The sequence below is a fragment of the Neoarius graeffei genome, chromosome 6, assembly GCF_027579695.1.
Source record: "Neoarius graeffei isolate fNeoGra1 chromosome 6, fNeoGra1.pri, whole genome shotgun sequence".
Lineage (NCBI taxonomy): Eukaryota > Metazoa > Chordata > Actinopteri > Siluriformes > Ariidae > Neoarius > Neoarius graeffei.
This window is the reverse complement of record NC_083574.1, coordinates 32,000,736-32,024,795: the sequence shown is the minus strand read 5'-3', so window position 1 is coordinate 32,024,795 and position 24,060 is coordinate 32,000,736. Positions and strand designations below refer to the sequence as shown.

Genomic DNA, 24,060 nt, shown 5'->3' with positions numbered 1-24,060 from the left:
CTATGTATTGAAATATGCTAGGGTATTTTTTTTTTTGTGCCGTTGTCACCTGAGGTTATTTATTTGTTTATGGGCAGTTGTACAGTCATGGAATCAACTGCAGTTTTCACACTGTCAGCTCTCTCAAAAATTTAAACAAACAGATACAATTAAATTTCAGTGTCTTTGATGCAGTGAGATAAAAGGAGCCTGAAACTGAAAATGGAATGGAAATATCTTTTCCCAGTATCATGCAGTGTAAATGTACAGGCCAAAATTTATGCTTTTTTTGTCTCATTTTAAAAAATATAATTTTAAATGCTGAAAAAAATTTGGAAGGTGGAAGTTACATCTGCAATAAAACTATTTATATATGGGTTTCAACTTTTGATATTCAGAATTTTAATATGGACTAACTTGCTGCATAAATATTTTTAAAATGGTGAAACCTACTGTATTTTTCTATTTTTTTCTGTTAAAAGGAACATATATGTTAATCTTTTTTTGCTGAAAAAAGACAAAAATTGCATTTTTAGCCCCTCTGAAGCATCCATCCATCCATTATCCGTAACCACTTATCCTGTGCAGGAGTTGCAGACAAGCTGCAGACTATCCTAGCTCACTATGGGTGAGAGGTGGGGTACACCCTGGACAAGTCATCAGTTCACTGCAGGGCTGACACATAAAGACAAACAACCATTCACACCTATGGTCAATTTAGAGCCACTAATTAGCCTAACCTGCATGTCTTTGGACTGTGGGAGAAACCCGAGCAACCGGAGGAAACCCACGCAGACACGGGGAGAACATGCAAACTCCACACAGAAAGGCCCCCGTTGGCAACTGGCCTCGAACCCAGAACCTTCTTGCTGTGACGTGACAATGCTAACCACTGTGCCGCCCCCCTCTGAAACACTTTTGTGCTTATTACTGGAAAACTGCCCTTATAGAATTTATTAGATGAGGGCTACACAATTGTTATTTAGAATCTAATAAACAGAAAACATACACTATTCAGACATTACATTAAAACCACTGACAGGTGACGTAAAGAGTTATGGTTTGCCCAAGGCTCACTGGTATGCATGGGAAGCAAAGGCCCGCCTGTTCCAACAGAAGAGATACTGTACCACAGACTGCAGATAAAGTTAATGTTGGCTATGATAAAAAAGGTGTCATAACATACAGTCCATTGCTGTTTATGGGGCTGCATAACCACAGACTGGTCAGAATGCCCATGCTGACCCCTGTCCACTACCGAAAGTGCCTACAATGGGCACATGAGCCTCAGAACTAGACCATGGAGCAGTGGAAGAAGCTGGCCTGGTCTGATGAATCACGTTTTCTTTTACATCAAGTGGACAGCCAGGTGCGTGCGCATTACTTACCTGGGGAAAAGATGGCACCAGGATGCACTATGGGAAGAAGGTAAGCCGGCAAAGGCAGTGTGATTCTCTGGGCAGTGTTTTGCTAGGAACCCTTGGGTCGTGGCTGCCATATGGCTGATCAGTGTAGAATAAGAGGTTGTGCTTTCATTTTCCCATGACTGTATATGGCAAGTAATTCAACAGATTCACACGTACCACAGTAATGAGAGATGAGTGTGTGAGGTGCATGTTTTCCACAGCAGTCGAAAACCAGCACTCCTCTGTTTTTCTGCTGATCCCTTCATGCTTGAAGGCAGTCCATGTGTCCTCTGACTGACTGATTGACAGGTCTCTGGTCCAAGCAGACATGCAGGATGGGGGTTCATTTGAAACAGAGGAGTTTCTAATGTCTGTTGAAATAAACACAGGTGTGTGCTAGTTTCTAAATTAAATTTCAGCTGCTTTAAAACCTTATGTAAAACACAACATCCATTACAACCCCAATACCAAAAAAGTTTGGACGCTGTAAAAAAAAAAAAATAATAGAATGCAATGACTTACAAATCATGGAAACTCTACTGTATATTTCATTGAAAATAGTACAAAGGCAACATATTGAATGTATGCTCATTTTGAATTTGATGCCAGCAACATGTTTCAAAAAAAGTTGGGACAAAGGCATGTTTACCACTGTGTTGCATCACCTCTACTTTTAACAACACACTATAAATGTTTGGGCACTGAGGAGACCATTTGCTGTAGTTTTGGAAGTGAAATGTTGTCCCATTCTTGCCTGATATACAATTTCATTTGCTCAACAGTTTGGGGTCTCCTTTGTCGTATTTTGTGCTTCATAATGCATCAAATGTTTTTAATGGGAGACAGGTCTGGACTGTGGGCAGACCAGTTTAGCACCCAGACCCTTTTACTATGGATCCATGCAGTTGTAATACATGCAGAATGTGGTTTGACATTGTCTTGTGGAAATAAGCAAAGCTTTCCATGAAAAAGATGTCATCTGGATGGCAGCATGCTGCTCTAACAGTTGTATACCGGTATATCATACAGCATTAATGGTGCCTTCTCAGATGTGCAAGCTACCCATGCCATGTGCACTAATGCACCCCTATACTATCATGGATGTAGCCTTTTGAACTGCATGCTGATAACAAGCTAGACGGTTCATCTCCTCTTTAGTCCAGAGGATGCAGTGTCCATGATTTCCAAAAAGAATTTCAGATTTGAAAACATCAGACCACAGGACAGTTTTCTACTTTGCTGCAGTCCATCATAAAAGAGCTCAGGCCCAGAGAAGGCACTGGTGTTTCTGCTTATTTTTAGAAACAGCTCGCTGAAACAATGCTTTATTCCTCCTGAAAAGTAATGAAATTGAAAGCAATTTTCTCATGTATACTTGCATGCCTTTGGTATGTCAGAGTAAAGCAAAAAGTATGAAAATAATTATTATTTTATTTTATTTTACAAAGATATTTTAAGATGGCCTGGACAGATTTGCTGGTACTCCTAGGCAAGATTCTAAATACATAATTGAATTATAGTGATGCTGTATTTCAAACTAATTGTTTAACTTTAATTACTATCGCAGGTGTCTTCAATCTTATAATCAGTCATTCAGTCTATTTAAATGGAGAAAAATCGTTACTTTGCTGTTCATCATCATTGTGTGCATCACACTGAACATGAACCAGAGAAACTAAAGGAGAGTTGTTTGAGGGGATCAGAAAGAAAATTATTGACAAGCATGTTAAAAGCAAAGGCTATAAGACCATATCAAAGCAGCTTGATGTTCCTGTGCCTCCAGTTGCAAATATTATTATGAAGTTTAATTTCTGTGGGACTGTAGCCAACCTTCCTGGATGTGACTGCAAGAGGAAAATCCATCACAGATTGAAAAGAAGGATAGTGCCAATTGTAGAAAAAACCAACAACACCTTCCAAAGAGATAAAAGTTGAACTCCAAGGTCAAGGTATATCAATGTCTGTTTGTGTCATCCATCACTTTTGGAGTGACAGTGGGCTCAATGGAAGAAGACCCAGGAGGACTCCACTGTTGAAAGACAAACTAAAAAAAAAAAAAGAAAAAAAAAGCCTGACTGGAATTTACTAAAATACATATTTCCAAGCCACAATGCTTCTGGGAGCATGTCTTTTGGACAGATGAGACAAAATTCAAGATTACTGACAAATCACATCACCTGTATGTCCATAGAAGAAAAAAAAATGAAGTTTTCAAAGAAAAGAACACCATGCCGACTGTGAAACACGGAGGAGGCTTGGTTATAATTTGGGGCTGTTTTGCTGTGTCTGGCATGGGGTGCCTTGAATCTCTGCAGTGTACAATGAAATCTCAAGACCATCAAGACATTCTGGAGTGAAACGTACTACCTAGTGTCAGAAAGCTCTGCCTCAGTCACAGGGCATGGATCTTCCAACAGGATAAAGACTCAAAACACACAGCTAAAAACACCCAAGAATGGTGAAGAACAAAAACATTGGAATATTCTGAAGTGGCCTTCTATGAGCTCTGATCTGAATCCTATCAAACATCTCTGGAAAGAGCTGAAACATACAGTGTGGAGAAGGCACCCTTCAAATCTGAGACAGCTGGAGCAGTTTGCTGAGGACGAGTGGGCAAAACTACCTGTTGGCAGATGCAGAAGTCTCATTGAGAGCTACAGAGATTGTTTTTTTTTTTTTTTTAGCAGTGATTGCTGCTAAAGATTGTGCAACAAAATATTAAATTAAGGGTACCATCATTTTTATCCATGCTACTTTCATTTGTTTTGTTATATAAAATATTCAGTTGAATAAAAAATCAAAAGCAAGGTCTGATTTGTGTTAAACATGGAATAAACAATGATGGCTATCATGAACTTTTGTTAGATCCAAGTTATTTCAGAGATAGTTGTGGGTTCTTTTTTTCATGGAAGGGTACCAACAAATTTGTCCATGTCTGTATGGCTTTAACTTGCATTTGCGGATGCAGTGATGAACTGTGTTCATAGACAATGGTTTTCAAAAGTGTTACTGAGCCCATATGTCATGTGAATGGGCAATGGACGCATGTACGTAAGTGCAGGAAGAGTTTATTGAAAGCAAGCTGGCAAACAATACTCAAACACAAAGCAAAGAGCATAAATAGGGAATGGGCAGAGTTCAGGTGATTGGCAAACAATATATACTAGGCAAGGCAATGTGTGGTCAGGAAAACAGAAACAAAGTTGAAACCAATTTAGCAAAACAGAAATCACACAGCTTGGTAGTGTTAGACACAAGGAACAGATCATGTACTTTGCAAAGTCTGTGTGTGAGGAGAGTCCTTATATGCGTGAGCTGTGATTGAACTTTGAACAGGAAAAGGTGCATGGCAATTAATCCTAATAAGCTTGAGCATGGTGCTTCACGCAAGTTGCAGTCCAAAGCATGCTGCTGCACGTGCCGAGCGCAAATGTGCACGGATGCGATAGAACCCCCCAAGTTCCCTGTATGAGCTAAAAACCTCCTTTTTTGGCCCTGGGAAGAGGACCCAGAGCTGAAAGAGGTCCTTTCAGGACTCCACTCTGACTCTGGCATGATGTGGCACCAGAACATGGGCTTAGGCAGAGGTTTGGATTCAGGCTGGACTTGGTATGGGAGAATGGATGCAGGTAGAGGCTTGGCTTCAAGCTTGGATTGGTACGGGTGCATGGATGCAGGCATGGGCCCAGACATGGATCTGGGCTTGGGTACAGGCCGAGGTTCAGGCATAGATTAAGACATGAACATGGGTTTGATCCTGGGTATAGGCTCTGGCATTGACATAGGCATGGACCCTAGCGTCAGCGTATGCATGGACTTGAACATCGGCATGGACTCAGGTATGGACATGGGCTTGAGCAAGGGCATGGACCCTGGTGTCAGCATGGGCGATGACTCAGGCGTCAACTTGGGCATGGGCTCAGACAAGAAAATGGGCATGGACTCTGGCATCAACATGGGCATAGGCTCCAACAAGGTAATGGGCTTGGGCTCTGGCTTTGACTCTGACATTGGTATGGACTCTGGCATGAGAATAGGCTCAGGCATCGGCAGGGATTCAGGCTCAGTCATGGACTTAGTTTTGGCCATAAGCATGGGCTCTGGCATTGTTGAACTTGCACATTCAGCACAGGATGAGACATTATGCATGTCAGTGAGCATGTAGGCTACCAGTATTTGGCCCTGTGCAGCTGATGCATGCCCTTGATACTTGAATAATAATAATAATAATAATAATAATAATAATACATTTTATTTATAGAGTGCTTTTAACAGTGCTCAAAGATGCTTTACAAGGATAACATTAAAATCATACAGAATAAAGAAAAAACATCAATAAAAACATACAAAGAAGAATAAAAAGCAATAACAAAATAAAAAAGGCAAAACACAATCAAACATTAAAGGCAGATTTAAAAAGGTGAGTCTTGAGAAATGATTTGAATGTGGTTAGGTCGGTGCAGTCACGGAGGGATTTGGGGAGTGAGTTCCAGAGGGTGGGGGCAGCAACTGAGAAGGCTCTATCCCCCAGGTCCTGTGCTTGGACCTGAAAGGGGTGGAAAGGAGGTTGACATCCAATGATCAGAGGCTGTGGTAAGGGGTGTATGGGTGGAGCAGGTCAGTCAGGTAGGAGGGGGCGAGGTTATGGAGAGATTTGAAGGTGAGGAGGAGATTGGATGCGGTAAGGGATAGGGAGCCAGTGAAGTTTCTGGAGGACAGGGGTAATGTGGTCGTGAGACTGGGTTTGAGTGAGAAGTCGAGCAGCAGAGTTTTGGACATATTGGAATTTATTTAGGACTTTGGAGGTGGATCCAAAGAGAATACTGTTGCAGTAGTCCAAACGGGAAGTGACAAAGGCGTGAATCAGAGTTTCAGAAACGGGCAGAGACGGGCAATATTGCCGAGGTGGAAGAAGGCTGTTTTGGTTAACTGATCAATGGGGGGTTTAAATGTCAAAAATCACGCCAAGGTTGCAGATTTGAGGGGAGGGAGACAGAGTGGAGTTTTCAATAGTGATGGAGAGGTGGAGGGACTTTGTGAGGGATCTGGGGCCAATGATGATCAGTTCTGATTTGTTGCAGTTTAGTTTGAGAAAGTTTTTTTGCATCCTGAGTTTAATATCTGTCAGACAGTTGATGAGAGTGATGCAAGTTGGAGTGGAGATGGTTTTGGTGGAGATGTAAAGTTGAATATCATCAGCATAACAATGGAAGTGGAGATTATGGCAACGGATGAGGTCACCAAGGGGAAGGAGGTAGAGGATGAAGAGAAGGGAACCAAGCACCGACCCTTGAGGGACACCATGGGACAGGGGGGCAGTGGAGGAGGTGCAGCTGTTGATCTTAATGAATTGTTGTCTGTCAGTAAGATAGGATTTAAACCAGGTGAGAGCAGTGCCAGTGATATTGAGGGAGGATTGGAGATGGGAGAAAAGGATGCTTCTGACTGATGGTGTCGAAAGCTGCAGAGAGGTCAAGGAGGATGAGGCTGTTGAGCTGTCCAGAATCTGAGGAAAGGAGATCATTGGCGACTTTGAGGAGGGCTGTTTCTGTGCTGTGTTTGGTGCGGAATCCAGATTGAAAAGTTTTGTAGAAGTTATTGGAGGAGAGATGAGTTTTCAGCTGGGCAGCAATGGCACATTCTAACATTTTTGAAATGAAGGGGAGGTTGGAGCTGGGCCGGAAATTATTGAGGAAGTTGGTATCAAGTCCAGGTTTCTTAAGAATGGGTGTAACAGAGGCAAGTTTAAGAGGTAGGGGAACGGAGCCGGAACAGAGGGAGATGTTAATGATTTTGGTGATAAGGGGGGAAATGACAGGGAGGCAGTTCTTGAGGAGGATGGATGGGATGGGGTCCAAGCAAGATGAGGAGTTCTTTGTTCCAGTGATGTATTTAGACAGTTCCAGGGAGAGACGGGGAAAAATGGGCCAGAGGGAGAATGTTAAGAGGAGTGGGGGGAGGAGAGGAAGGGGAAGGAGGGGCAGGTAAGGTGGAAAAGCTACTGTCAAATCTGCTGTGAAAGAAGGAGAGAAAGGAGTTGCATTGGGCAGTTGTGAATGATTTGGAGATGTTATCAGGGGGGAGCGGAGTTTGTTGATGGTGGAAAAAAGAACCTTGGGATTATTGGAGCCAGAGTCAATGAGGTAAGAGTAATAAGTGGACCGGGCAGACTTCAGGGCATCTTTGTATTCTTGGAGGTCATCGGTGTAGGCTTGAAGATGAACTGTGAGGTGTGTTTCCTTATAAAGTCTTTCCAATTGTAATTTATGGGATTTCATTTGGTGAAGTTCAGGGGTGTACCTGGGAGCAGAGTGAGTAAATGAAACCATTTTGGTTTTAAGAGGAGCTAATTGATCTAGACAGAAGGAAAGGGTGTGGTTGTAATAGTTAATGAGGTCAATAGGGTTATCAGATGATGGGGCGGACATAACAGGGTTCAGTGAAGCAGATAATGCAGAAGGAGAGATAGATTTGATGTTTCTGAAGATAATTGTCTGTTTTTCCTTGGACATGGGGGTGGGAAGGTTTATGTCCATTATTACTGCCAGGTGATCAGAAATGTGAAGATTGAGGCTGGGAATGTGTGGGATTGAGACACCAGATGAGCAGACCAGATCCAGGATGTGACCACGGTTGTGGGTAGGGAAACTGACATGCTGAGTGAAGTTGAGAAATTGTAGGAGATCCAGGAAGTCAGAAGCAGGTTTGAAATTTGTGTTGTCAATGTGGAGGTTAAAATCTCCAAGAAGAAGGACAGAGGGTGATATGGTGGATAACTGGGTAACAAGATGAGAGAATTCAGAGAGGAATAAGGGTTTTGGTTTAGGGGGGCGGTAGATGATGGCAGTAGGACCAGGAAGTTTGAAAACTAGGTGTTCAAATGAGAGAGCAGAGGATGTAGAAAAGGGGATAGTTTTAAAATCCTTCTTAAAAACAGCAGCAACACCACCTCCTCACCCCTCAGGATGTGGGTGTTCAATGTATGAGTATCCTATGGGGGTGGTCTGATCTAGCTTGAAGAAATCCATAGGTTTATGCCAGGTTTCAGTGAGACAAAGGAAGTCCAAGTTATTGTCAATTATGAACTCATTTAAAATTAAGCTTTTATTATTGTGGGAGCAGGTGTTGAGGAAGGTGAATTTCAAGTGAATCTGCTTCCTGATTGGTTGTGGGTGACACGGAAGTGAGCGGAGATTGGGGCTGGGCTGTTTCATGTGCTGTTTGTTGTGATGACGTCATGGGAAATTGCGGAAACGGCGAGTCCAAGCAGAGGGGATTAATTTTGGGGGCAAAAACTTGTGGTGAATTAAACAATCGGGGCTTCGACAACAGGAATGGAAGTCTTCAAGGTTGTAGGAGTATTATGGATCCAAAGAAGGGGTGAAGAGTGGTGGCATGATGGGGTTCAGCTGCAGTGGGATCTGGCTGGGGAGCATGGAGGAGGACACTAGCTTGCAGCTAGTGGCTGGGTCAGCAGGCGCGGGATTCAAATGGAGAGACACCATGAATCCATGAAGCCCAGGAATCCCCGGAGAAACAGCAGCAAGCCAGTGAGCAGCAAGCCGGTGACCGCTGCCAGCTGCCGTAGCCAAACTCATGTTCTTCTTTGTCATGTCAAGCATCAATCAAGAGGAAAGCCTGCTACTAAATGCAAAATCCTTGGATGATTCAGCCATCTCTTCCTCATTAAGCTACCACTGCAGGTCCTCTTTCCTCCAGACACAGCTCCAGGTGGGCAACCACACTCACTCAATCTATTACTCCCTCGAGTTAAATCACAAACACAAGGTGCTCTTCTGCTTACAGGCATTTATTTTTATATCTATGCCATCAACATGACGTGAAAACTCATTGGCCACGTTAACTCAAGGGGTAAAAAAAAAAAGGAAACCTCCAGCCTTGAATGGCTAGTGGCAGGTGAGATGTAAGCCCATGTGATCTGAAGGCCCTTGAGGTGTTGGGGAACATATGTGAGATTAGCAGGGCAGTTGGCAGGGATGTAGCCTGGCATGGTGCAAGCGATGGCATCCTCCCTGGAGCCTGGCAGTGGAGCAAAGATCTCGTCCTCACACTTAGTAAGCGGAGAGGTGACATCATCTTCGAAGTCATGCAGAGGAGCAAGTACAAGAGTGCAGGTTGCTCTGTCATTCTCTGGAAGACGCTCTGGAGCAGAGGCTGTCCTGTTAGCCTCTCAAAGGAGCTCTGGAGTGAAGGTCTCCTCATTTGCTGCCGTGTCAGCCTCTGAAGTACAAGTACCCCCCGCCCCCCCCCCCCCCAAAAAAAAAAAAATTCTCGGAGTTTTCCCTTCCCTAGAGCCTGACATTGCTTAGAGAGCTTTCTCTCTTCTGCTACATCTATTTTGTAGGCAAAGTATTCTGTCACATCAATAGGCAATGGGTGGATGTAAGTGCAGGAAGCGTTTATTGAAAGCAAGTTGGCAAAAAAATATCAAAAAACAAAGAGCATAAACAGAGTTCAGGCAACTGTCAAAAAAGTATATACTAGGCAAGGCAATGCATGGTCAGGAAAACAGAAACAAAGTCGAAACCAGATAGGCAAAACAGTAATCATGTGGCTTGGTAACATCAGACACAAGAAACAGACTGTATACTTCGCAAAATCTGTGTGTGAGGAGAGTCCTTATATGTGTAAGCTGCGATGACACTCTGATCAGGAACAGGTGCATGGCAATTAGTCCTAATGAACTGAAGTATGGCACTGCACGCAAATTGCAATCTGAGGCATGTGGATGTAACACCATGCAGCAATTTCCATGAGAGAATTGTGCCTGTTTTTAATGGAGTGTCACCTGAGGGTCCGAAGGTCATAGGCATCCAATGTTGGTGTTCGGCCTTGTCCCTTATGCACACAGATTTCTCTGGATTCTCTGAATATTTTAATGGTATTATGTACCACAGATGATGTGATCCCCAAATTCTCTGCAATTTTACACTGAGGACCGTTATTCTTCACTAGCTGTCTAATTTGCCCACGTTGTCTTCACAGAGTGATGAGCTTTACTTCTGAGAGACTCAGCCTCTCTGGGATGCTTTTTTTATATCTGGGATGCTTTTTTTATACTCAATCATGTTACTGACCTTTTGCCAATTAACCACATTAGATTTTTTTAGCATTACACAACTTTTTCACTCTTTTGTTGCCCCTGTCCCATCTTTTTTGAAACGTGTTGCTGGTATCAAATTCAAAATGAGCATACATTTTTCAAAAAACAATAAAATTTCTCAGTTTAAACATTTGATAGTTTGTCTTTTTATTATTTTCAATTAAATACAGGGTTTCCATAAATTGCAAATCATAGCATTCTGTTTTATTTTTTACATTTTACACAGTTTCCCAACTTTTTTGCAAACTGGGTTGTAAAATTGTCTCGGCGAAAGGTAGTGTTAACATTGACATAAAGGTTTAAAATAAAAATAAACCTCTCTTGTATTATATTCCTGTGTAAGCAAACAGCTGAGTGTTTGTTCTTATGTTATTTTAATAGGCTTTGATATCCAATATTACATAGTATGAAATAATTTTCACCAGTGTCCCATTTTAATAACTGAACTACTTTAACGACCTTATTTCAAACTGAACAAAGCAGCCTATTTTTGTTAACGCCTATACATACCACCTGCCCTATTTGGATCAGCCTAAAGTAGTAGCCTGGCAAAAACCAACCAACCAACCAACCAACCAACCAAACAAACAAACAAACAAACATTCCCCTTACCCCAATTGTTAATTGGTCAAGACTTTTGTTGTCTGAAGTTGGCTACTTCAATTTTGCACAAGCTCCATGAGGCTAAAGTATCTAAGGATTAATGGAAACTAATAGCTGCCACTTTAGCAGTGTGCAAACTGTATGTCTAAATCATTACACTCTTTTTTGAAGTACTTTCTTGAGGTATCTTAAATGCTTGCTTGACACTGAATGACATACTGGGCTCTATTTTTTTGCCAATGCAAGCATTATTTGCTGGTTAAAACACTGGTGTGTTGCTATTTTGGCTGGGTGCAAGCTAATAATTTTTGCATTTGCACTCTGTTTCTATTTTAATGGTTATAAAACAATGGATTGCACTGATTCAGGACTGAGCAAAACTGGAATATCAAACTGATTTTGGTAAAAATAAATAAATAAATAAAATGCTTGTTACTGAGTCTTGAAACCTCTCTTAAGGCAGATTTAGAAAACTTATCACATTTCTTACAAACCGGCTTTGTGTATGTTTACTATTTATATTACCTCACTTCAAAATAACTAGGCCACTTCACCCAAAAAGTAACAGATATACAAAAAAGACTTACAAAAAAAAAGACTTGTACAGTTACAGCTATGGACCCTTTTCAGTCACGTGACCTTCGTAAACGCGACCGCCATTTTGGACATGTAGTGGACTTCGGCTCAAATCGGTTTGAATGCGAGGAAGGCGACAAACATAAAAGAAAAAGGATCGAGATGCAGAAAACTGTATTTACTAGTTTACTGTAATTATGATCTGGCAGCTATTTACACCGGATCCAGTGTAAATAGCCGCCGGAGCCAACGTCCGGCCGGGCCGCGAGCGAGCGCGCGCCGGCTCTGCGGCCGCCGGCTCCGGCCGGGCCGCGAGCGAGCGTGCTGGCTCCGCGGCCGCTGGCTCCGGCCGGGCCGCAAGCAAGCGCGCTCCGGAACCTCGGATGTTGGCTCCGGCGGCTATTTACACTGGATCCGGTGTAAATAGCTGCCAGATCATAATTACAGTAAACTAGAATGGAATGTTAACAGCAATGTAATGCCTTTTCTGGCTAATTTTATTCGTCTTACCTCCAACAAAGTGGTCACTACACAAGCGCTGGTATGCCGCTATCCATCTTCTCCGTCGGTCAGCATCTACCGGGATCCGATAAAATGATAACCCTTGCCTTGTTTGTTGATGGTTACTACATCCAGGTGCACAACAACATAGTGGCATGATGGAAGTCTTGCTGAAAATAAACACTTTCTTTGCTGCCGTTCCTCAATGCTGGCTGTGGTAAACTACTGGTAGTACATGTCCAAAATGGCGGCCGCGTTTGTCGTGACGTCACGTGAAAAGGGTCCATAGAAAAAAATTGAGACCACTTTTAATGGTCACTATTAAATGTGGTCTCTTAGTTTTTTCCATAGCGGTACTTACATTTAAAGTTCTTCTATGAAGCATCTTTTACTCAAGCATGGACTTCTACAGTATGTAACTACCTAGTACTGAAATTCATACCAGCTCTGAGACACACTGCAAAAACTGTGCACTCGTTCTTTTTAACAAGCACATAAGTGAAATGTAGAAATCCATTCAAATCCATCCATCCATCCATCCTTCTATACTGCTTATCCTACATGGGTGAGCTGGAGCCAATCCCAGCTGACTTTGGGAAAGAGATCTTGCATGTGACGTCACAGCCGATCCAGATTGTGACAGACGCCATCTTGTAGGTCAAACGCCATATTCCACCTTCTACTTCTACTTCTGGTTCTACTTCTGCTTTTACTTCTACCTTTTCTTCTGGAAAACCCTACTATATACAATTCTACTACAACGGCTGCGGCTACAAGCTCTCCCTACCTGTGCACGGTTTTTATGTTTTTTGTGTGTATTTTTGCGTGTTGTTCGTCTGTACCGGACTTCAATATCCACTACAACCGTATGGACTTACTGGACATTGGTTTCCAGCAGAAAATGACGGTTTGTAGCGATTTCCATCGCATGCACAACATTCCGGACGAGAGAAAAAAAAAACATTCCGGACGAGACCAGATTGCGAGACCAGCGGGGTCTCTGTGGATTGTTATTGGAAGCAAAGCGAAGGAGGCGGCACCGGGAGCCGAAGCAAAAGCGAGGTTACAGGCAGAGCCGGCCTGTTGACTAAGCTCAGAAAACAGCTACTCAAACCTCCACTGCCAAGCCTCTACCTCTCCAACGCCAGATCCATGTAAACAACACGGACGATTTGGAATTACCTTATTCTATTCTATAATCGGCTGGTCAGTGCTATACTCAATACTTAAGTGACTTACCCATCCAGTGAGGATCATTTTCTTGTTTACAAGATGCCATATCTGAGTCGCTGACAAATCCTGAATTTCTGTAAAGAAAACTGTCCAGAGATTTATAAGCACGCAGTGCTTCACCACTGAACAGCGAGGGAAAGTTGATGGACACGTCCGGGTATTCCGCTGGCAGTTCAAAATCCGGTCGTGAAAACTCCGTCCGGAAAGCCATAAGGGTCACAAATCTGTAGATCGTTTATTTTAGACATATATCTAGTTATCTGTTCATTAGAAAAATGAGCCGTGTAGTCCGTCGGTTGAAATTGATCCATTCTGTACACGAGTGCAGCAGTATTCAGCGGTGTTTTTGACCGACACGATGGCGGTTGTGTACTTTCCGGTCACGTGACTGCAAGATCTCTATTGCAGGACTAACACAGAGAGACAAACAGCCATTCACACTCACACTCTTACCTACGTATGTGCAATTTAGAGTACCCAGTTGACCTTATCTACATGTCTTTGGACTGTGGGAGGAAACCAGAGCTCCAAATCCATTATAATTCCATAATAAAATGATTAAAATAACAAACTTATTTATGTAATAGTCAGCAACATCATTGATGTTAGAATAACACTTCTATTTTTTCTTTTTTTCCCCTTTCTTTTGATGCTTAATTAGGTTGGATGTCAAAAGCTGTCAGAAGGTCAACTGAATGATTCAACAGCTCTACATATTCTTTTCACTGTTGAATCTTGTGTGATGCAGATTATCTAGATAAAACTTAATTTTCTTGCAATATGCAGGCAATGTTTTGAAATGTAAATTTATGAAATACAATAAACAGCATGTGTTTGCTTTCAATGCCTATAGTACTGTACATAACTAGCAGAAGTAGAGGCCCATGAGCAAGTATTGAATATAGCATGTATATATTTTTTCAACTGTAAGCCTAGACATACAGTATACGGTACATCCCTTATTATATAGTGTATTATTTGATGTAAGTATCACACACAACCCCCATCTCTTGCTAATCTAATCATTTGAAACCCAAGCCTTTTTACATTTGTGCTGCTCTGTACCACATTATCCCCTGCACTAATGGTCCTGAAGTTACCAAAAACATATACCACTGTGATTTTTGTGCATTATGATCTCAAAAATAGAGCCCACAAGCAGTTTGCACAATTCTAAACAGGAGGCTATAAGCTTCCCTTATTAGCCTCATACCTTCAGATCTAAAAAAGTAACTTTTGATTGCTATTGTTGTTGCTTACTTAGGCAAAGCATCACGGATGGCAGCATGCTGTAAGACAATCTATGCCCCGTGTTCACATGCAGATTCCATGCTCCAAATTACACATATTAATGGCATATAACTATCCAGTACTTCAGGCAAATATCAGCTTTCTACTGATACTGAGTATCTGATTGGTGCTTCCCAATACATCTACAGTATTTAGTAGTATACAGTATCTCCCTTGGAAACTTATTTATGAACACAATAAGGCAAGATTTCTCACAGAGTCCTTCACATTAGCCTGACTCTTTTGAGCTGCATCTCGTATAAGGCTAACAGGATCACATGGAATGAGAGAGAGAGAGAGAGAGATGCATTCCCAGTAAATTTATAAGAAGAAAGGGAGCCTGCAAGAATCAATGTCAGTCTTAATGGTACAGAACCCCCCACCACCACCGCCGCCACAAAAACAAATACTCTCATCCTGATTTCTGTTTTGCTTTTAGATTAAGTCTTAGATTTAGTCTTATTGTGGTTTGAAGCATGATGGACAAGGTGAACAAGATTTAAAATGCTAAACTATTTTCCCCTAAATGTATTACATAATTATAATAACTACACATTATTAGTGCGCAGCTTGATTTAGGGTCTTACCTATTTAGGTCACTTTGACCTGAGAGTCAATATCATGACTGGATTGGACATCTGAATACATTGCTATAAAATATTAAGAGACAACCTGGGGCAATGGGACAAAACAATTCTATCAGACAAAACAATTAATGAACACTGCAGGGGCTAGCCCAAAATAAAGTTGTAATACTCACTCACCAATGTCAGCATGCTTCTCACAAGGCACTTTTTTGAGCTCGTTGAATCCTTCATTCCAGACCTGGTCATCTCCTGCCTTCATAAAGACTCCAAACTCATCTCTATCTTCCTCGTCCACCACTTCAGGCCAATCGTCCACCACTTTGTCCACTTCATGGCCTCTCTCCTGCTTTTCTAGCAGCTCCACTGCTGGTTTTAGTGCTAATCTCATACCCTTGGCTTCCTCCTGTTGCTGCCTACTTATGGGTCTGAGGGCAGTTGTGTTTGTGATGGAGGCCGGATTAGGCAGGGATATAATAGGTTTAGCAATATTGAAAGAGCCAGAACCTTGTGATAAAGAATTAGCAAGCTCTTCAAAAGCCTCATTTGTGGTGTTTACTTTTTTTCCATTCTCATGTGTCATAGTTACATCCATGATTATTTCCTGCTTATGATGAGAAGAACATGAAGGTGACCCCAAATGCTTCTTTGCTGGTTCACGCAAAGGATCCATGTTCTGATTAGAGGTACTAAACATGTCTTTCTTCATTTCAGCAAAATGGATAATCTTCTCCATGTCATAATTAAAGGAAATATCATCTATTCTCTTCTTTATTTCCTGTTCCATTTGTGTAATTGGTAATAAAGTATCGGCTGAATGGTGGCTGGATGCAGGGGTTATTACAGACTCCTCACAGTGGCTGTAACTAATGGTTAACAAAGCTCCTTTTGTCTTATTGGTCTCCTGTGAAAATACTTCAGACTCTAGATCATGCTGTTTAGAATTCTCAACACCAAATTCATTGGATTTATTAAGATTTCTATCTGCTAAAATGTCAATCTCATATTTAATGGTGTCTGTGGTGTTATAGTGGCTATGGCTAATGCTGGATAAGATTCCATTTTTGTTATGCATAATTATTTCAGATCCTGGACTATGCTCATCAGATTTTGGCATACCAATTTCCTTGGATTTTAAAACATGACTCATGTTCACATCAGCTCTAAGATCATTTTCATGCTTACTGATTTCTGTGGTTTTGGGTGTGTCTTTTCCCACAAAAACCTCACAAATATTGAGTTTTGGGAAAGAAGCTAGTGTTGTGTCTTCCTTCACTTCTGTACTAGAATCATATTTGGTAGACAGGCTGCACGTGGCTGGTTCACAAATCTCATGTAGAGAGGAAAACTCTGACCTATTTAGATGATCATCTTTGTTAATCGCTGTCAGGGCATGTTTTGCCTTTAGGCACTGTGTTATGGAGCATTTGTCCAAAAGTTCCAGTTTTGTAGAGGCAACTCCCTCTTTATTTCCAACTACTGATATGTTGTCCATGGATTTAGGTCTCTTGCTAGACTTTCTCCACTTTCTGACAGGTTTGCCATCACAAAGTTCCATACCATCCTGATTCCCTTTTCCAGATTTTCTTCCATCCACTCTGGTCCCCACAGCACAAAGGTAATTACATCCTTCAGCTTTGAGAAAGAGGCATCGAGTCTGGGTTTGCCTGCCTCCATCTGAGTTCTTCAATGTGGCCACAGTCACTAAAGCACCAAGTCCTCCTTGCCTGACCCCAGATGTATGAAATGAATATATTTTCCTGTGGCTGGTTCCAATTCTGCTCTCATGAGTTGGGTCAGATGCTTGATGAGCAGCTGGAGCTTTTCTCTTACTTCTTGAATATCCTCCACTTACTGCCCAAGCCCTAATACCTTTAATTAGTGGGATTGCGCCGAATCCAAGGGCACTGCTGAACGTAGTACCATTTCGCCTGCAACCATGAAGCAGCTCTCTATGGGCCATGTCCAGGCAAGGGTAGTTATTGTTGTTGTTGTGCTGTAGCATTCTGGTTGTTATTGTTCTCAGGGGTCAGTTAAGTGCTGTGCAAAAAAAAGGAAAACTTCTGACATGACCAATCAAATGTTAATTTATAATTATAATCATTTATTGTTAGCATTTAAACTATATTTTTTGACAAAGGTTGTGGCTCATTCTAAAATGATCATCATTATGTGACAGGCTTCACAGTGAAAACTCAGAACGGTCCCCCACAATAGACACTGATGCATTCAAATATAATTTTAAAGCTGAAGCCAGTGTTTTGTTGGAGAACAATCTCTCACACTTATGTAGACAACCAACAGTGCACAATTTAATAATGAATAAATGAACTAAGCAACAAAAACTTCCCCACATTCTCCCTTTATATTTATGTGCTGCTATTCACTTTGTCTGATGTTGTAGCTTTGCAGAGATAAATAAATAGAAATGCATGCACTATAGTGCTAGCAATGTGAAAACATGAAATGTACAGTAAATCAAATACCCTACTTGCTGCAACATTAGAATTTCTGCCACTTTACTGTTTATTCAGTTTTGCCTTTCTTTAGCACTACACACATCCATTCCTCAAACAGCAGAAAAAAGTCTTAGCTTTTTCAACTGTTTTTTTTCTACAATTTTGAATTAACACCTAGTTTTTACTTGAACTTTAACACACACACACACACACACACACACACACACACACACACACACACACACAAAGATAAATTAACTCTTGTGTTAAATTCATAATTATAAGCAAGATTTTTCATACAAAATTACATGTACTGTTACCACCTGTGACTCAAACACAGTATTTTTTTGCATTTCTATCAAGTAGTATTTGCTGAGATTAGTGTTGTGTATTGTACACATTGTACACCATCAAAATCAAAATGAATAATGAACTGGGAGTTTGAGGTGTTAGACCACCTACAATGTTTATATAAGTGCAAATGGGCACTTTTGTGATGACGGGGCACATGCAAAAATAAGGCGTATAGGACATACAATTAACGTATATTTTTGGAATCTCTGTAACCATCTACGCAAATTGTAACATGACACAGAGTAGTGCAAATAAATTTTTGGTTTTGAATGAATACATTATTAAGAGCAGCCCTCAACGTTAATTTTGACAACTTTTGCCCTGCAGAGCAAATGGCCTCAACATTTTTTTACCCCCCTTGAATTTCCTTTTACCCTAAAATTTTGTGGTATTTCGGCAAGTTTTCAAGTACATGGTTCAAAGCAATACCATGTTTTCTAGGTGTATAATTGAGTTATTTAAACAAAAGTATATATATATTTCATCTCATCTCATCTCATTATCTCTAGCCGCTTTATCCTGTTCTACAGGGTCGCAGGCAAGCTGGAGCCTATCCCAGCTGACTACGGGCGAGAGGCGGGGTACACCCTGGACAAGTCGCCAGGTCATCACAGGGCTGACACATAGACACAGACAACCATTCACACTCACATTCACACCTACGGTCAATTTAGAGTCACCAGTTAACCTAACCTGCATGTCTTTGGACTGTGGGGGAAACCGGAGCACCCGGAGGAAACCCACGCGGACACGGGGAGAACATGCAAACTCCGCACAGAAAGGCCCTCGCCGGCCACGGGGCTCGAACCCGGACCTTCTTGCTGTGAGGCGACAGCGCTAACCACTACACCACCGTGCCGCCCATATATATTTTTTAAAAACAAAATTTATTTCTGCAACAGAAGAACAAGACAAGCCCTGAAAACATGAAACATAAATCAGTATTATATATGTAAGACTTATGGTAAGTATGGTACTAGTACGTAATGTGTCTTTTTATATAGAGTTTAGGACACAAAACACACTTTGTTTTGCTTATAACAATGAATAGCAATATTGCAAAGATGAATTATTAAACTAAAAACATTATAATAACAGGAGTCTGTACTGCAGTACTGTCTTATTATTCAGTTTGCCATTGCATTTATGAGGAAATTAAACAACTTGCCCTCATCTTCACATGCATGATGGGCCAATGTCAAATGATAAATGGGGTAAGATATATTTATTTATGGGATAATTCACTACGTAAATGGTATATATTTACTGTAGAGGGTATGGTTTACTATTTGAGACACAAAAGCATGTCTTTCCATTCATTGAATGTACTTACCACAAGCTTTTATTATTACAGGGGTGATTATAGTTACTATATGACTATAGCTACAACTGAAATGTACTGATTCTGTTAGTGTTTGTAATTATTGTTCCATCCACTATTAGATAAAATTAAAATAAAATCTTACAACATTGTTTGAAAGTCTAGAGCAAGATATTTTGTCATTTTACAAATAACCCTTCAGATATTGTTTTAACAATAATAAGCATCATTGTATAAATGATAGAGTGCAAATAGCTCTGTAACTAGATGTCCCTGGGGTTGCTGAGACATGGAGGGGCAGTAATACCATCTAACCCACAGTTCAGGTCAGAGTCCTTTGAGAGTAAACGCTTTGGCTTTCGCAACATTCTGTTCCCAAAAACTGATGTCGGGAAAAAGTCTTTACACAAAGAAGGTTTTCTTGTTTTTGTAGGGTTTTTTTTTTTTAACTGTTCTTCAATGTCAGGACTCTTTGGGAAAAAGAAGGTATATTCCAACATGTAGCTAATGCTAGGCCACTAATCTGCACCATCATTCCAGTCATTCTGAGGAATTTTGTACTGATCATAACCACTAATAAACTCTAATATCTGCGTATATCTATCCTGCACTTCTTTCTGACTAAGATTATCCAAGTAATCCAGTAGTAGAGCTTTTTTTAGCTGTAGTTTTCTTCGAACAACAGCAACAGATGCTGGACATTTTCACTTGGCTTCAGACCACTTGTAATGATGAAAAGCACAAATGCTCATGCGTGTCTGAAGCGAGCCAATCAGAATCGCTGTTACAAATTGGGAAGAAAAAAACAAACCAGCTATCACAGGGGAGGCAAGGATGCTGGTTAATACGTCTTGTTTTTTGTAATGTACTCGCTCGAAAATCATTTTTGTGCTTAAAGAAGCCGACGATAGGTGTGCCTGAACAGGCCTAACTCTCTAAAATATTTCTGCCCGAACGTCTTGGTCGGGCAAATCGGGCATTCAGGCAATGCCTGGCGTTGAGGCTTGAAGAGGTGAGGTAAAGTATCCAATCAAATCAGCTCCTCTCATGAATGTGCAGTACAAATGAGCGCGCAGTGCAGCACAGTGCTGTTTTTGTAATGAGATACAATTATATTGTATTTTAAAAAAGTAAAAGAATTGATGTGCACCAAAACAAAATAGTACTCAGTAAACATTCCCACATCAGGCCAGAGAGGACTGAATATAGCCCATATATTAGCCCATTGTGCACAGCCACATCAGGGAAAACCCCCACTGGGGATTTGCACATTGACACGACACTGGGTCTCACAACAGTGGCCTGATTTGGGCAACCCACAGTGGTCCTACATGGGATTGATGTCAGCATGCCAAAATGTTGGCTGTCCACAGAAAACCCAAGTTAGGCCATTTTGGGATTTGCATGGGTTAGCCCTTGCCCACACTGCCCACAATTTGCCTGTAGAGGGCTGGATAGCACTTAAGCTGACCACCAAATTAAGCTTGCTCTGCTATGGAAATGGATATCCATCCATCCATTATCTGTACCCGCTTATCCTGTTCTACAGGGTCGCAGGCAAGCTGGAGCCTATCCCAGCTGACTACGGGTGAGAGTCGGGGTACACCCTGGACAAGTTGCCAGATCATCGCAGGGCTGACACACAAAGACAAACAACCATTCACACCTACGGTCAACTTAGAGCCACCAATTAACCTAACCTGCATGTCTTTGGACCGTGGGGGAAACCGGAGCACCCGGAGGAAACCCACACAGACATGTGCATGACAAAATTTAATCTAAGGCAATTCACAATACTGTTTAGAGGCCCCTTCATATGGAACAGTTTAAGTCAATCCCTAAGAAATTGTTTGTCCCTACCCACTTTCAAAAAATATATAAAAAATGACTTCATAGACAAGCCCTGTGATGACCTGGCGACTTGTCCAGGGTGTACCCCGCCTTTCGCCCGTAGTCAGCTGGGATAGGCTCCAGCTTGCCTGCGACCCTGTAGAACAGGATAAGGCAGCTACAGATAATGAGATGAGATGAGATGAGATGAGATGAGATGAGACTTCATAGACAAGCCAACTACCACCTCCTGATTTGTTTGTTTTTCTTGTTTTTTTATGTTTACTTATATACGTAAAGATTTGGTATTTACTTTTTTTTTACTTTTTCTATTATGTACTTATGATTTATTACTTATTATTTTAAAGTGTGTAGTTGGTTTTCTTTAACTTCTGTTTAATTTGATATGTTATTTGATTGTATTATCTCATAAGTTAGTTAGTTCGTTAGTTTTTCCTTATTTTCTTGTATTTCGATAATGATTTGCTTTTTTCTTTTGTTTGATCTTATTTATGTATGTATGTTATAATCACAGAAATTGTTATGACCATACAGTAATTAATCATAGTACAGGGGAAAACCCTCGAAAAACCTTGGAGGTTTCTGGTCTTCCCCTGCATGTTCTTTTTTCTCTGTTTTAACAAAATGACTTGTTTCTTTTATGTGCAAATAAACAATAAACAAATAAACACGGGGAGAACAAGCAAACTAAACACAGAAAGGCCCTCGCCGGCCTTATCTCATCTCATTATCTGTAGCTGCTTTATCCTGTTCTACAGGGTCACAGGCAAGCTGGAGCCTATCCCAGCTGACTATGGGCGAAAGGCAGAGTACACCCTGGACAAGTCGCCAGGTCATCACAGAGCTGACACATAGACACAGACAACCATTCACACCTATGGTCAATTTAGAGTCACCAGTTAACCCAACCTGCATGTCTTTGGATTGTGGGGGAAACCGGAGCACCCGGAGGAAACCCATGCGGACAACATGCAAACTCCGCACAGAAACGCCCTCGCCAGCCACGGGGCTCGAACCCGGACCTTCTTGCTGTGAGGCGACAGCGTTAACCACTACACCACCATGCCGCCCCATATATCTCATCTCATCTCATTATCTCTAGCCGCTTTATCCTTCTACAGGGTCGCAGGCAAGCTGGAGCCCATCCCAGCTGACTACGGGCGAAAGGCGGGGTACACCCTGGACAAGTCGCCAGGTCATCACAGGGCCGACACATAGACACAGACAACCATTCACACTCACATTCACACCTACGGTCAATTTAGAGTCACCAGTTAACCTAACCTGCATGTCTTTGGACTGTGGGGGAAACCGGAGCACCCGGAGGAAACCCACGCGGACACGGGGAGAACATGCAAACTCCACACAGAAAGGCCCTCGCCGGCCCCGGGGCTCGAACCCAGGACCTTCTTGCTGTGAGGCGACAGCGCTAACCACTACACCACCGTGCCGCCCCGCCGCCCCATATATATATATATATATATATATATAAAAAGGTAACCCAAGAGTAAGATTTTATTTAACAATATTATTTAATTTAACATAGGCTAATAAGAGTTAATTCACCTGTGTATGTGTGTGTGTGTGTGTGTACGCACGCGTGTGTGGGTGTTTCAAGTTCAATAAAAAAGACAGGTGTTAATTCAGCATTATAAGAATTCAAGTAAAGATTTACTGAACACGTATATTGTTTTATTGTTTTACCATATATCTGTGTTTGCTGAGAGTTCATTTAGCAGGGGAAGATGGCATTGATCCGCTGAAACAGCTTGAGGTAAATGAAACTGTACCCGTTAAATCACGAGGGATTTTGCCGTTTAGTCTAAAATTAATTTTCCTCCTTTACATAAGAATAATAATAGGCTAACTCCTGTTATGCGACATAGTGGTGTCATGGCAGCTCCTATAAATAACGTAGAAAAAGCAATAGAAATGAAACTGGCTTCAGTCTGTAATTCAGACGATGGATTACTGTTCCGTGTTTCACACACGATGCCACATGATGACAGAGGATGCTGCATCGGGATACAATAGGTGATGAAAGATTTCCCCGTTATGCGCATCAGCATCAATCAAACCTCAGTACCCTGCGCTTAATATGAAAATGAACACAAATAATCGATTTCTTTACGGATTTAGTTGTCTTACCTCGATGCCGTGACCATTTTTTTTTTCAGCAGAATCTGTGTCACGAATCCCTGTGATGATTCAGATGGCCTCGCTCGATGGAGGGATGTCTACTCTACATCTGATTATTCGACACGTCCCGGTATTTAATCGATCACATATTAAAAGGCACATATCCAAAAGTATAAGAGTGTATAATCGCGTCTTGATCAGGCGACACTGTCAGCCCACCGTCAGATCCCGGTCGAAAGAGCCCTCGAGTCTCTGTAGCGTCTGTCTATAGCACAGTACCGCCCCCTCTCTGACAAGGAGACACAAAACTGGGCTACTGCAACGCATACACACATACACACACTTGAGAGTCCTCTGGTGGTCGATCCCAAGTAGGCCCTTTGTGATCATATGTCATATGCAATATGCACCGATCACTGACATGATGTTCAATACCCCGCCATGACGTTCCTGTGGAGGTACAGTAGTTTCAGTTGATGTCAAACAACATCCTGATAATATGGCATACATTCTATATGTACACTTACGGTCCACTTTATCAGAACACCTGTATGCCTGCACATTAATGCCTTCAGTTATATAATCAGCCAAATATGTGCAATGCATAAAATCATGCAGGTACAGGTCAAGATCTTCATTC

At 41.6% G+C, this 24,060-nt stretch overlaps 1 protein-coding gene across 1 annotated transcript in view; it reads right to left on the bottom strand.

Annotated features, from left to right (window-relative positions):
* The window catches only part of si:ch211-14c7.2 (uncharacterized), a 43,705-nt gene extending 20,011 nt beyond the window's left edge, over positions 1 to 23,694 (bottom strand). Inside the window, exons 1-3 of the mRNA XM_060922886.1 lie at positions 23,430 to 23,694; positions 15,477 to 17,336; positions 1,563 to 1,756 (exon numbers count right to left, since the gene is read on the bottom strand). Coding sequence (XP_060778869.1) covers positions 1,563 to 1,756; positions 15,477 to 17,301 — 2,019 coding nt within the window. The 5' untranslated portion in view covers positions 17,302 to 17,336; positions 23,430 to 23,694. The remainder of the gene's footprint in view (positions 1 to 1,562; positions 1,757 to 15,476; positions 17,337 to 23,429) is intronic.
* Positions 23,695 to 24,060: the final 366 nt, after the last annotated feature.